This window comes from Leguminivora glycinivorella, chromosome 3 (assembly GCF_023078275.1).
Source record: "Leguminivora glycinivorella isolate SPB_JAAS2020 chromosome 3, LegGlyc_1.1, whole genome shotgun sequence".
NCBI lineage: Eukaryota > Metazoa > Arthropoda > Insecta > Lepidoptera > Tortricidae > Leguminivora > Leguminivora glycinivorella.
Window position 1 is genome coordinate 6021387 of NC_062973.1, and position 14644 is coordinate 6036030.

The 14644-nt window shown below is 35.6% G+C and overlaps 1 protein-coding gene across 1 annotated transcript in view; it reads left to right on the forward strand.

Annotated features, from left to right (window-relative positions):
* LOC125224604 (tubby-related protein 4) overlaps positions 1-14644 on the forward strand; it is a 91756-nt gene that overhangs the window by 20327 nt on the left and 56785 nt on the right. The window contains exon 2 of the mRNA XM_048128021.1: positions 9568-9732. Coding sequence (XP_047983978.1) covers positions 9568-9732 — 165 coding nt within the window. The remainder of the gene's footprint in view (positions 1-9567; positions 9733-14644) is intronic.

Genomic DNA, 14644 nt, shown 5'->3' on the forward strand with positions numbered 1-14644 from the left:
TCTCCAATAGACCGATTTGAATGATTCGTGTTTTTATAGTTCAAGAATTTAATTAAGTTTAATTTTTGAAAAGAATAAACCTTAACTTATTGTTTGTTTTAGAAATATTTCGTTAAATATAATATAAGGGCGTTTTTGCCAGTACTCAGCCCCCTGAGCACCAATATACAGCCTACTAAGTATCCATGTTCCCAGCCCTCGGCTGACTAGTGGGTTCTGTGTTCCGTGACCTCAGTACCCAGTGGTCAACCATGGGCTGACTACCGGATATTTTATGTATGTCAAGCAAATATAGTTACAAGTGCATAAATATTTAAGGGTCATTGATTTATAGACTTACGTACAATTTGAAAACAAAAAGAAGTCTTAAATCCTATAGTCAGCCGGGGAGGCTGACTTCTGGAATTGTGACGTATTTCCTTGAACCCAGTGGTCAGCCGCAGGTGGCTGACTATTAGATTTTGTGTAAAAAAAGTAGTTTCCAATAACCAGCCCCCTTAAAAATCTGGTTTTCACATACATTTTTATTATTTTTTTACTTTATTCAGATAGTTTAAGTATTAATTAGGCGAAAAAGTTCTTCTTCTTTAACCAAGAAATCATAATTTGGCTGCTAACATCTTAGCAAAATACCATGTGACATTCTAAAAAAAAATGGCGAAAGCACATAATGCTTCATGTCAGAAGACTGCACCTTTTTGAAATTTTTTTGTGCTTAGTTCTTGAAATCAATTGTAAATCTTGAGATATTTTACAATTATCATTTAATCAATCTATGATTTTATCAAGTTTTTACACGAATTTGACAAAAACTTTAATAATTACAGCCCGAAATGTACAAAAAAGGCTGACCACTGGCGCACGGCTGGGCACTGGTGCTTTTACCCTACTCGTAGCCCAATTAAAAAAAATACGAGCAGGTTATGGGACAAATTCATTATTTTATTTGAAAGTCAAAGCTGTGAAATAGTTTATCAAAAGTCCATATACCTATACCATTTAATGTATACATCTCTATGTATGTTCTATGTACATTAATACACCTTATAAAACAAAGTCCCCGCCGCGTTTGCCGTGTAAACTCAGAAATCACTGAACGGATTTTCATGTGGTTTTCGCCTATGAATAGAGTGATTCTTGAGAAATGTTAGGTATATAATTGGTTGAGATTTTGTTTGAAATGGTTGAAATATGACGATATTTTCTAATCGAGTATAACTAAATCCCGCTACAACATTATATACAGTCTTAAAATTATAATTTAAAACAACGCATTTCAACCATATGTTTCCCTCACCAGCTCACCACTGTACAATATGGCCCCATTAAGTAACAATTCGTTGTTACTAGAGTCTGGAGAAACTGGAGATCTCACCTTGGCTAGGCGAAGGCTCGCCTGTTCTTAGTAATAACCCTGCAAAGCGAAATTGGTAGTACGTTTCTTTTTCTTTGAAATTAACATACGAGTCATTTGTTATCTGAGAAGCCCTGCTTATTATGGATATCGTCCCTTGTACTGACATTGACATGCGGGACGTATTTCGATATTTCATAAATATAATGAAACGATTTTTATTTCGTTGTCAATTTTTATTTCTTTAGATTTGGATTTTTCATGTACCTTTCCATTTAGCCACGATTTTATTGTGTGTGTGTGGATTGAGTGAGCACCTTCCGAAAATAAAAAAAAATATGCTGATCATTTAGTAAAAGTTCTAAAACAATTGTAAAACGAATCTCTGAATTTGTAAAAAGATAAATCAAAAGATACAGCCATTAACATGTGCTCACTCAGTTCTCACAAACTACCAACGAAAACAGTGAATATATTCATTTAACATATAATATTTATATACTAACATTTAGTAAAAAATAGGCCAACCTACCTCTATAAATATTAGATCACCTAGTGACGTATTAAATTTTTTACAAATAGTATCTTATGCTCACTCAATCCACACACTTTTGAAAAGCCGAATTTTGATGAAAAACATAAGATTTAGACCGCTATTATATGTGTATAGTTTAGTAAAAGTGAAATGGGAATTTGTAAAATACAAAACGAACCACTAACGTGTCAGGTTTTTTTATAATAAATTTTTGTAAGTGCTCACTCAGTCCACACGTTTTGAGAAAGTTAAAAATGTAAATATCTTACGATTTGTAGCACCTAAGACACTCGAAAGTACTTCAACATTTAGTAAAAATTTTTACTAAATATCCACCATCTAATATTTTATATTCGTTGTCTGGTTTTAAAGATATTCAGACATAACTTTTCTCATACAAATGTATCAAGTAGGGTGACCACTAGGGTATGCAAAAACCGGTTAACTTAAAAAACCGGTTAATAACCGAGACTTTTCCTTCAAAACCGGTTAACCGGTTATTAACCGGTTTTGAGGATTTTTAGTAAATGGCCGTACTACGCAATAATTACCATTACCTTTAAGAATCCTGATGTTGATGATATCGTAGCAGGTATTACTTGCACGATGAAGATCATTTTTATCCAGTTTTTGGAAATTTGGTAAATGCGGAAATTGCTAAAAAAGGCTTGTGTGGTTTGAATGTGATTCGACAGTTGCGTTTTCTAGGCATGTCGCGAAGGTCTACAGCTCCCAGAGCCCCTAGTAATACAAGCAATTGATGTAAGAAAACCAAGATCTCCATTTTACCTTTCTTTTAAAAAATATATGTAGTTTGAAATATACGGTAGACTCCGGTTACAACGACGCTCAAGGGACCGCTGATATTACATCGTACTAACCGGATGTCGTACAAAACGAATTTCATTTCTTTTAATTAAAAGTAATATCTACATCTCTATTACTAAAACATTTCAATCAATAGGTTTATTTACAGGGTCTTATTATCATCATAGTATTATTACCTTATTTGATTGTGACTTGTTTAGTTAGAAAAGTCCTTTTTAGTATGCGTGCTTGCTCATCATTTGTAAGTAAAGCTAGTTTATACGCAATCGAAAAATACAAATTGGGTTCTATTTAGCTTATAAGATTAGACCCGAGGCGAACAAATTGTTAAAATTTTAAATACAATACTCCAAAAAGTTACGTGGCCACAATGTAATCTTGCTACTTGTTGTAGGCAAGACTGGGGGCCGTGCTCGGGTGAAAGTAGCCTTGTTTCCTCAATTTACTAGTAAAACTAAAAACGTTGTCGCTCGTCGTTGCAAGTTTGCAACCGGACTTGACGGACGGATTCTGTGTAAAATGTCGTAAAAAGCGGCTGGTCGTTAAAATTGGAGTCGTAATAAACGGATGTACTTTAATACTATCACATACGAAAACTAAATAAATACCTGTGCTTATGTCGTTGTAAGAGGTTGGACGTTAGGACTATGCGGAGTCGTAATATACTAACCGGACTCTACTGTATTGTATAAAACGTGTAATTAAGTAGACTCGGGACTAATTTTTAAAATAAAATAATAATGTTTACAGATTACAGATAATAATGCTGTCAATGAAAAGTAATGAATAAATCTTTATTATTACAAAACATTAAATAATTACGTATTTTTGAACCTTTTAATGCCTAATTTTCCAAATTTTGAGACATAAATACAGTTTCGGTTATTAACCGGTTAGAGACTATAAAAACCGGTTTTTAACAGAGGCCAAAAAGTCTCGGTTAACCGGTTTTTCGGTTAACCGGTTAACCGGTTTGCACACCCTAGTGACCACACTATGTCGGCTCCTGATTTTCCCCACCTTCCCATTGTCATATTGAGATTGGGGAGTTTAGTTCGTTCAATTTTGATAATATTAAACTAATACCATATTAATTATCCATCTGCAAACTGTTTTTAGGTTATGTTCTTGGCCTAGTGATGATGTGTATTGTGTAATTTTTATCGACGTCAGGATAATACCATATCGACATGCATGCATTAAAAAGGACATGAATGATAATTGGTAAGAAACAAAGAATATAATACTTCACTAGTAAGAAACCAGAACCTGGTAATCTAATCGCGCTAACAGATGAGCGTCCGGATTTGTAAGTGGGAGCGAGAAATAGTTATTCTTTTCTCGCTCCCACTTACAAATCCGGTAAACTATTATCAAAATTGAACGAAACTCCCCAATTTCAATATGACAATGGGAAGGTGGGGAAAATCAGGAGCCGACATAGTGTGGTCACCCTACTTGATACATTTGTATGAGAAAAGTTATGTCTGAATATCTTTAAAACCAGACAACGAATATAAAATATTAGATGGTGGATATTTAGTAAAAATTTTTACTAAATGTTGAAGTACTTTCGAGTGTCTTAGGTGCTACAAATCGTAAGATATTTACATTTTTAACTTTCTCAAAACGTGTGGACTGAGTGAGCACTTACAAAAATTTATTATAAAAAAACCTGACACGTTAGTGGTTCGTTTTGTATTTTACAAATTCCCATTTCACTTTTACTAAACTATACACATATAATAGCGGTCTAAATCTTATGTTTTTCATCAAAATTCGGCTTTTCAAAAGTGTGTGGATTGAGTGAGCATAAGAAACTATTTGTAAAAAATTTAATACGTCACTAGGTGATCTAATATTTATAGAGGTAGGTTGGCCTATTTTTTACTAAATGTTAGTATATAAATATTATATGTTAAATGAATATATTCACTGTTTTCGTTGGTAGTTTGTGAGAACTGAGTGAGCACATGTTAATGGCTGTATCTTTTGATTTATCTTTTTACAAATTCAGAGATTCGTTTTACAATTGTTTTAGAACTTTTACTAAATGATCAGCATATTTTTTTTTATTTTCGGAAGGTGCTCACTCAATCCACATACACACGATTTTATTTTATACAACTTCATTTCAAATTGACAAGACTTCTGCTATGAGTAGTGATGTGCCGTTCTCGGTTATTTATCCGATTTGTATAGCGAATATTTCCCGAGATGCAACTTTTCCCATACAAATCGGGTAAATTATTGAGAACGGAACATCGCTAGCCATGAGTGTTACTTAGTACGTCTATTGTATTATAGTTAAGAGCCATACTTGCCCCATACACCTTCCGTTCTCACTACAAAATTGCAATTGTGCTTGAACTGTCTCTGTGCCGTGTTGTGCAAATGTGCAGTGCCAACTCCGCATAAACTTTCTATTACGTTCTCTCGGCAAGCAAATTAGACTTGTTTTCTGCTGTAAAACTATTCAACTATAGCCCACAGAGCCCACTACAATGTATAATCCACATGTAAAAAGTTTTAAAATCTAACTTAGGTATGTATATACACATAATAAGTACCAGTATTATATTTTGTTAAGTCTGAGATTTTTCTTGTATTTTTACATATATTTAACCATGATTACCATTAAGACGTAAGCAGTGGGCCAGCGTAAAAAGCCTCTTCTTACAAACATACCTAGTCTCTTTCTTTGTGTCTGGATATTACTAGGTATATTATAGACTTGGACTTATATTTTGTACTACTTATTTTTTTTAATGTTAATTTTCCTATAAATTATAATCAATTACTGAATGAATAAACCTTTATTTCGAACTCTAGTCCATAGTTTGTTATGGAATATACTCGTACCTCTACATAAAACTAGGTTAGTAAACCAAATAACTATGTATATATTATTCTGAGCTATAGGTATTGATTAACGTGCTACGAAATAGGTCACCTATTTCCCTATTTATAGTACCTAAAACGAGCAACAGCCCGTTTGATAACCCAGTGCGTTAAGATATCAGACACTAGACAGTCAAATCTGTCTATCCAAATCTGTCATACTCAGAATTCTGTTGGTACTTTTCCTGACTCGGCTTAACATCGTGACAATATTCTTGAGCAGTATGGCTTGAAACCGGCCGTGCGAACCTCGACGGACATACTCGCGGCATTACACCACTTAGGTAGTCCCAACAACATCCTGAATGCATTATTAATATCATTAAATGAACATCGAGAAGGGCGTTAAAGGTTAAAGGCTCTTTTAGTACCTGCACTTAATCCACAGTCTGCCCGAACTTCGATAGAATGAATAAACAGTACAACTTTGACATGTGCGTAAAATCGAGCAAACCTATTTACGCTACGTATTTGACCTAACCGCCAACGCCCTGCCGGGATCCCAGGCTCAATCTAGGACATCTAGGTCATCACTTAGGTCATTTGTTATGACCCAAATATTTTATCAATATTTAAATGGAAGTATCCTGACTGGCTGATTGATTCATCAACGTAGAGCCGAAACTACAAATGCTAGAGAGTTAAAATTTGCACACTAGTTTACGAGTACATTCTTAAAGAAATATTCTACCCCTAAGGCCGTTAAAAAAGTGATGCAAATTTGTATAGGGATCAAATTTTATTTTAAGTACCTAGTACCTACGTATATAAATAAAACTATTCTAAATTAATTTGTTCACATCGGGAAATAAATTTATTTTAGGAAACAAATCCAAGCGAACTAAGTCGTAAGCAACAGGCAGCACTAATAAATTAACATTTGAAAAATAACGGATGGGTTGGAACATTTAAAAGTTTGTAATGAATCTATTTTTGCTGGATAAGCAAACTGTAAAAGGAAATTTCGCTACCATCATGGCCGGTAAGCAAATCCTTTAGGATTCGCTTTAGCGAACGAAAAAATTAAAAACCATAAAACGTGTTAGTGTAGTCCGTTTTCGTGATTGCCGTAACCTGTTGCTTTGATATGTTGTTTGTTAATCTCGGGGGACTCGAGAGGTAATGGGTTTAGAAATGGGCGTTAATTGGGCGGGTGTGTCGTAACGGTGAGGCTAGTGCTGGTCTGACTTTGTAACGGGAACGTTCTGGGAATGTTCCCGATGATAAAGATATTATACTTAGTTTTGAGGTTGGGCTACAAAAGTATTAAGTACTAATTTTCTGTATTTGTAGTTTGTATGTTAATATAATACGAGTTTTCTACAATAATTAAGTAAATAAATTTCATTCATACATAGCGACTAGCGTTCAAATTTTTTTATAATTTCTTATGCGCAGGTTTTGCTATGCTAATGGAAAAAAATAAATGAAATTAATCAAATTAAAAAAAAAACAATTTGGTGCACCTGAGGACGTAGATCTACTTATTTTCTTTTTTTTAATGCCAATTATGGACTAGATTGTAATCACGACGTTTACTGCGTGGAATAATGATGATATAATATAAATAATAAAACAAAACTACCGTGTATCTATCTTCAGGTTTGTCCAATATGAACACAAATTTAATATTAGGTATGAGCAAAAATCCTTGATAAAACATTTACGTTCGCGTGCGTAGCTCTAAACAACGTGCCTACATATATATACCACAGTCTAAAATTAGCACAATCTCGGGACCGTCAAATCATCATCGTGGCCCATCACTACTCGGGGATGGGATCACGTGATATCTGGTTAATTGGCAATTTGACTTCGATCTCCGGCGCAGGACGCTCCACGTGACTGCTAATTGCCCTTACTTCCTCTTTGTACTCATACGGCTCATACAGCTGTATGAGTAGAAATTTATTGGTAAAATAATATAGCTGTGCATGACCGTGTGTCGTAAAACTTGTAAATGTATGGTTGCATAGGGCTATCTGAAGAAATAATGATGACAGATTTATCATTAAAATTCCCACCTTGGGAACGTGGAACACGGCTAGTACTGTACCATTACCGGGAAACTTTATCTACTTAATCTCGGGAATATCCCTAATAAAAGGAAATTTCCCTTTATAGTATAGGGAACTTTCCTAGGAACGGCCCATCACTAGTTCGGGATTGGGATCACGTAATATCTGGCTAATTGGCAATTTCGCTTCGATCTCCGGCGCAGGACGCACGACTGCTAATTTCCCTAGCTTCCTCTTCGTAATCTCCATACGGCTGTATGAGCTAAGAATTATCGTATGAGAGATACATTAAGAGGATATCTTAGGACCGATACTCCGTACAAACGTTCTATACGTTTTCCTTTCTGCATATTGGCATTATGGAAAATGTTTAACTTGATTTTACGATAGGTATGCCTTTTCTTCTGATTCTTTTATTATAATAATATAAGAGAGTTTGCTTTTAAAACATTTAAGTAAACGATTTCCTTAGGTGCCAACTGTAGGACGTTACTTTTCTCACAGTGACTAAGTCTTGCTTAGGTAGGTATAGGTATTAAGTACAAAACTCGTTATCTAATTTATTTATTTATTTGGAGATCCAACAGCTATGACATAAGTATATAAGACAGTAGATACGGGAGGAACTCACTGGTAGTAGTAATAATCATAATATATCATATAATAAAGACGATAATTCGTTAGTTTTGACTGACTTTTATGAGTCTTCATCTCAGTAGCAGCATCAGTCATCATAAACATCTTAAAATGTAACTTTTATTTTCTTTGGATATTCCTCGCTTGATAGGATACAGTTGTAAATATTGAGTTCACCAATTTACCAAAATGACCTAGCACTGCACTAAACTGACCATTTAATTTGGAGCCTCCAATCCGTATCATTGTTACGACTTTAAGGGTCTTCCTTCACCGTCGTTTTGTGAAATGCTGTTTTGGGAATTACAGTTCTACCTCGAACATTGGAATCCTGAAATTGTCTGTCTGTGTCCTTGTCACTCGAATGCAAGAGCGATAGAGATGGATGTAGCGCTATAGCGCCGGGTTAGGAGTCTCTGGGGAGTCATTGTAATAGCGGGAATCATTCTTACCTACGAGTCGAGTGCAATCTACTCGAAACTTACTTGTAGGGTAGGAATGAAAACTGTTGCAGTATGTTTAAAATCTTTGTATTGTTTCATTTGTATCATTTCATTTCAATCAAGTTAGTCTAACATAGTTTACTCGGGACAAAACGAATAGTTTGATGATACTATAAGTATCAAATTAAACTATTTTCTCATAGAAAATATTTTAATTTGTATTTTTTAAGTAGTCTCACTACTATTATACTATAAACATTAAATAAATGTCATATACAAAGAAAAAATGACCAATGCCTCCAAGTGTTCCAACTTTCCAAGCTGGATCGAAGCGAAAAAATTCAGCTTGGAACACTTGCAGGCATTGGTCATTTTTTCTTTGTATATGACATTTATTTAATGTTGATACTATAAGTATTAGGGCCCATTTAGACGGTACGAGAACTCGCATACGAGTTTTTTTTACATTACGGTATTTGATGGCTGTGTAAAATTGTATGTAACCCGTAATGTAACTAAAATCGCATGCGAGTTCGCACGCCGTCTAAATCAGGCCTTAGCCTTATCTCTCCTTACCTTAATTAATTAGGCTGCCGGCTACTTTAGATATCGCCTTCAAAAAACTATCCCACACACTGGTACCTATTGAGCTTGCGATGAAACGCTATTCCAAAAACAAGGTTTCAAAGAAGTGCAAGTATTGCTTTTAGCACCCGTAAACCACTCTTCAAAAATACAGAAAAATCGTATACTTAACTAGTATTTACGAAAGTAAGGATCTTGTTAATTTTGATTTATAACCTTTGCCGCCGAAAGTTTAACTTGTTCCTAAACTTGACTGTTTTTCCACAGGAGGAAGGATGGAAACTGAACCGCAACAACTACTACCAAGAAGGCTGGCTGGCGACGGGCAACGTGCGTGGCGTCGTCGGCGTGACGTTCACGTCGTCGCACGCGCGACGCCCCCACGAGCTGCCTCAGCGCACCAACTACAACCTGCGTGGGCACAGATCTGATGTAAGTTTAACAGGTCAACGATATCTCCTCGCAACTCATGAGGCCCTGGTACTAGCTCCTTGCAAAATGAGATTCTTTTCTTTTCTCGAGTTTGGCAACAGCAGACTAACAAACAGCTCTTTTCTGACAGACGAGGCATTTTTGTGATGTGTTTGCCACAGGCTGTGCAATGATCCAATTGCAACCTGCGCAGACACAGATCTGATGCGATGAGTTTAGATAAGATTCCTTATCTAGGGTTTAATAACATAGTGTTCGTCGTCGGAGTGACTTTCACGTCGCACGAGCTGCCTCAGCGCACCAACTACAAGCTGTGCGGCCGACCATCTCCTTGCAACTCATAAGACCCTGGTATTTGCTCTTTGTAAATTCAATTATTGGACAAACAGCTGTTTTGGCAACAGTAGCCTAGATTAATATCGTTAGCTTGTCATTCATGAGGTCGGACGAACGTACCTATTTGACGCCTTAATTAGTCCAATCTCAAAATTATTTATTTTCCGATGATACGAAATACATTCTCAGTATAAAAGTGAGACGTAATAATTTATGAGCTGTATGTCTACGTGTAAGTATGTTGTGAACTCGTACAATAAGAACTCTGTATATTTATTTGACAGGATGATTAAATTACATTTCGCTCGCTCACATAACATTAAATTATCTCCAAAATTGTTTGTTAGCGAAAAGTTCCTAACAAGAAACTCAAGAAATATCGTCAACATTCCAAGGTTAAAAAAAGTTGGCTGGAAAACTCATTATGAGTACCATAAAGTACGCTTAATTGTAGAGGAAAGCGAGAAAAGTAAGGCGCCTTTATTAAACACTTGTTGTAAGTTGTCGCCCGTTGCGGCACGTTATAACATGCCTAGAATTCCAGTTGCTTAAAGGCCATCTAGACGAGATGTTCAAATTGACATTCGACAATGTCGATTTATTCTTACCACCAATTTTATGACCACATTCTAAGTTCAAACGAGTGGTATTTAAAAATGCGCCTAAACGCGCAAACTAGCGTGAAAATTTGTCATTTTTGTGTTCGCACCTCTTGATTGACCGGTCAATCGAATCAAGTGGAATCATCGGCGACCCAACTTTATTTTTGCGCCCATGCGTTCACCTGATTTGCAATTTATTCAAGTTTGCCGAAATATTATCTCGTCTGGACACCCACTTAGAGAAAAGGCTAGTCGAAACCTCTGGCTATATTACTAGTATAGTGGAACGGCGTCTTTTAGTTTGACGTCTAGATTTCATTAAACCAATGAAATTAGTTATCTTGTCAACTTCGAAAGCTTTCTACCGAACCGACGAGTTATTTTTCATGTTTATGAGGTTCATTCTTAACCATAAAAATCTAGAAGTTTCCAACGACAGATCACGTACGACATTTTCCACTTTACTATCTTAAATTATTGCGGAATAGATTACGAGTCTAGATTAGATTTACCAGTAAAATAATCACAATTTGTTTATCTGAATATTTTGCTTGCAAGCCCTCGCCTCGCGCAGTCAGTGAAAAGCGTGGTCTGTTCTCCCCTTCTTTAAGTGGGTAGCTGAAGCTGTCCGATTCACAAAATATTTATCTATATAACTACCGTGTCTAGTATGTATAACCTGATCGAGACTTTCATACAACAACTTACTTTTAACAAAGAGTTATATTTATACTGGTGAGGCAAGGAGACGAGATAGAGATTGTGAATGTATAGGTGTCACTCGCAAACGGGACTGCTTTGTTTCATGAAGTGATGCAGTAAGTAAGGGACAGTTATTGTTCCGTGTGGACATGAGTGTAGTGTAGCGGATAACTAACACCTAGTAGGTACCTACGGGTATCGATGGATCTAACAATTCATAATCATTTTGTGGTTGCTGTTACACGTTACTAGTTTGCGAAATTACGACAATTTGCCTGTGACATGTTTACTTTTTTGGTTATTTACCTTAGGTAAATACCTTATTATTGTAGTTTCCATGCTTAAATAGCTTGCTTTGAAACTTGATGAGGTTGAGGTCATATTTTGCAAGGACCTAATTAATGTTAATTCAGATTTTTCGTTTTATTTTATACCATACATGCGGACAAGCAGCTGAGGAGATAACTGAGCCCATTTTCTCTTCTGGGACCTAATTTGTCAATTTTTTATTTGTTATCTTTTTACCTAATTACCCCTCTTATTATGCGGAAAACAACAGCTCATACGTAGGAGCGTATTCATACGTAGGAGCGAAATTAGACCCGATTTTTTACTTATAGTTATTATTATTATTAAATTTACTTAGGTTATTATAGTTTTTAAGTTAGTTTTGTGGTGGTGGTATTTTTTAGCTTATATTGTAATTGTTAATTTATATTGTAGTGTGTTTGTACTTTGATTTGTATACTGTAGAAGCTATTTTCGTTTAATAAATGTAATAAGTTCATATATACATACATACATATAATCACGCCTGTATCCCATAAAGGGATTGGCAGAGCACATGAGCTACTAGGTTTCAGTGCCACTCTTTGCAAAAAGGGGTTGAAAGAAATCCAAATTATGATATTCATTCATTGTAGGTATTCAGCATAATGAAAATGTGTTTCATGGGCCTGAGCTGTAAATCAGCTCTCATTCGTATGCATGCATGGTTCTGGCAATAGGCGCATTCCTAATACGGACATGTTGTCGCAATGCTGCTTGAATTATATATGTGAATGGGTCTTTATGTTGCCAGGCCCCGTAGCCGAATGGCATTTCTACGACGCGAAACGAAAATGAAACTCCGCGAAAGGTTAGTCTAGCTCTGTCGCGCGAATACGCAAGAGCGAGAGCGTTTCGTTTCGTGAGCGTTTGTGCATTCGGTTACGCACGCTGTTACGAAAACATGTGCGATTAGTACACCTACTGCATGTACAGCCAACAACATTATTGTTTTGGAACCTTTGCATACAATCTTCTACCACAGAATAAGTAGATGAAAGAGAAACAATTTTCATAATACAATGTTATTGAAAGATAAAAAATTTAGAAGGATATCCGCTTACTTTAATCGCAAAACAACGCTGCCTGTCTTTGTGCTCAACTCCTAAATTGATGCGATATTGTTCATCTTGAAAATAATAGAAAAAGTAAAAGTTTAATCTCGATCAATATCCCGGCCGATTTAAGTCTAGTGGAACTAACCGTGATTCTTTCTAAGTTTCATACATTGTCCTTCATAGAATTCTGATGATAACTCACCTTGAAGCTTAAGACGATACGGTAGGGGTCAATTCTCCATACAAACGCTCTCGAGTATTTCCTCCCTGGTTTTTGAAGATAGAGCAATGATTTGTTTCAACACAGATTGTTATTATTGTATTTTTATCTATGTCGGCCCGTTTTGATTTTTTTGATATTCTGCTTTTTAAAGACTCTAGAGTAAATCAAAAATTTCCAAAAACGGCCTTTTTCATTGTGGCGCAAAAAAAGGTGTGATACTCAAGATTGGTAACAATTAACCAAAAAAGCTAAACGGTCCGACATAGATTATTTCATTGTTATTCAGATTCTTAAATTTCGTTCCGATTGATTAAGTTTTGAAGGAGGAAAGAGTCGAGAGCGGAACCTCGATTTTAAAGATTTTTTTTAAATATCTTTTGACTGAGTTGTCCTTAATGGACAATTTTTTTTCGATAAATCTAGTTAATAACACTTGTATATTTAACTAAAATTCCTAAGTTGAAAGGGGGGCTCCTTTCCACTTTAGCATTTTCGCTACCGTATCCTCTTAACAGATTCTGTAAGGCTAAGGACTGAGCGGCCACTCAATAGTGCAAGTAGGCTACTATCCGATTAATCAAATAAATTTTTCTTTATCTTTAAATTTATCTTTAAGGTCAAAACGGTTTGCTATGTTTAGAAGTACATGAAAATTTGATGTAATGAAGTCACGGTCAACTTATTACCTTTATAAAACTAAATAGATATTGACCTTAAAATTTAACTACTTTTTCTTCTCTTATAATTTTCTGGTTCTTTATTTCGTGCATGATGAAAATTAATTTATTTAAGATCAGGCAAGAACCCTACTGATACCAATATAAACTTCGTCAAGTCAACTAAGCATGATTTAAATTTAAATTTAATTTTAGTTTAGAATACCTATACTGTTAATGTTAGTGTAGTGTTAAGTATTTTATAACCCATATGTTTTAGTGAGAACTTTTAAGGGGGTAGATGTATGTTTACCTATACCCACTCGAATGTTATGTTTTATGTACATTTATTCCTGTTTGTTTCTCCAATAAAGAAAATAAAATAAAATAAAATAAGTGAACCTCTAATCCCGTTTAACATTTGCCAGGCGAGCGTTCGCACTATATCCACTATAGTACCACTCGGAGCCTAGGGCACTTTTCAATTTAGCCCAAGTATTGAAAGCGTCAAAATTGTGTTCTCTAGACGCCCCGGCGGGCCTAGAATCGGGAATGCCGGCACGTCCGCCCGGCACGGAATACCTCCCTTCATTTTCCCGCCCGCGATAACATTTACTCCATTTCGTAAATTATGTATGATTACAACTAGGGAAGAAATCAAATTATTTTATTGAATACTAGCTTTTGGCCGCGGCTTCGCTCGCGTCAGTAGACAAAAAGTAGCCTATGTCACTCTGCAGCCCTTCAACTATCTCCACTTAAAAAATCACGTCAATTTGTAGCTCCGATTGGCCGTGAAAGACGGACAAACAAACAGACACACACACTTTCCCATTTATAATATTAGTATGGATTTTTTGATTTGTTCTTTTTAGGGTTCCGTACCAAAAAGGTACAACAGGAACCCTTATGGTGCGACTCTGTCCGTCTGTCTGTCCGTCTGTCACATTCCTAAATATCTCAAGAACTACTAATGCTATCAACTTGAAATTTGGAATAGTTGTGAAC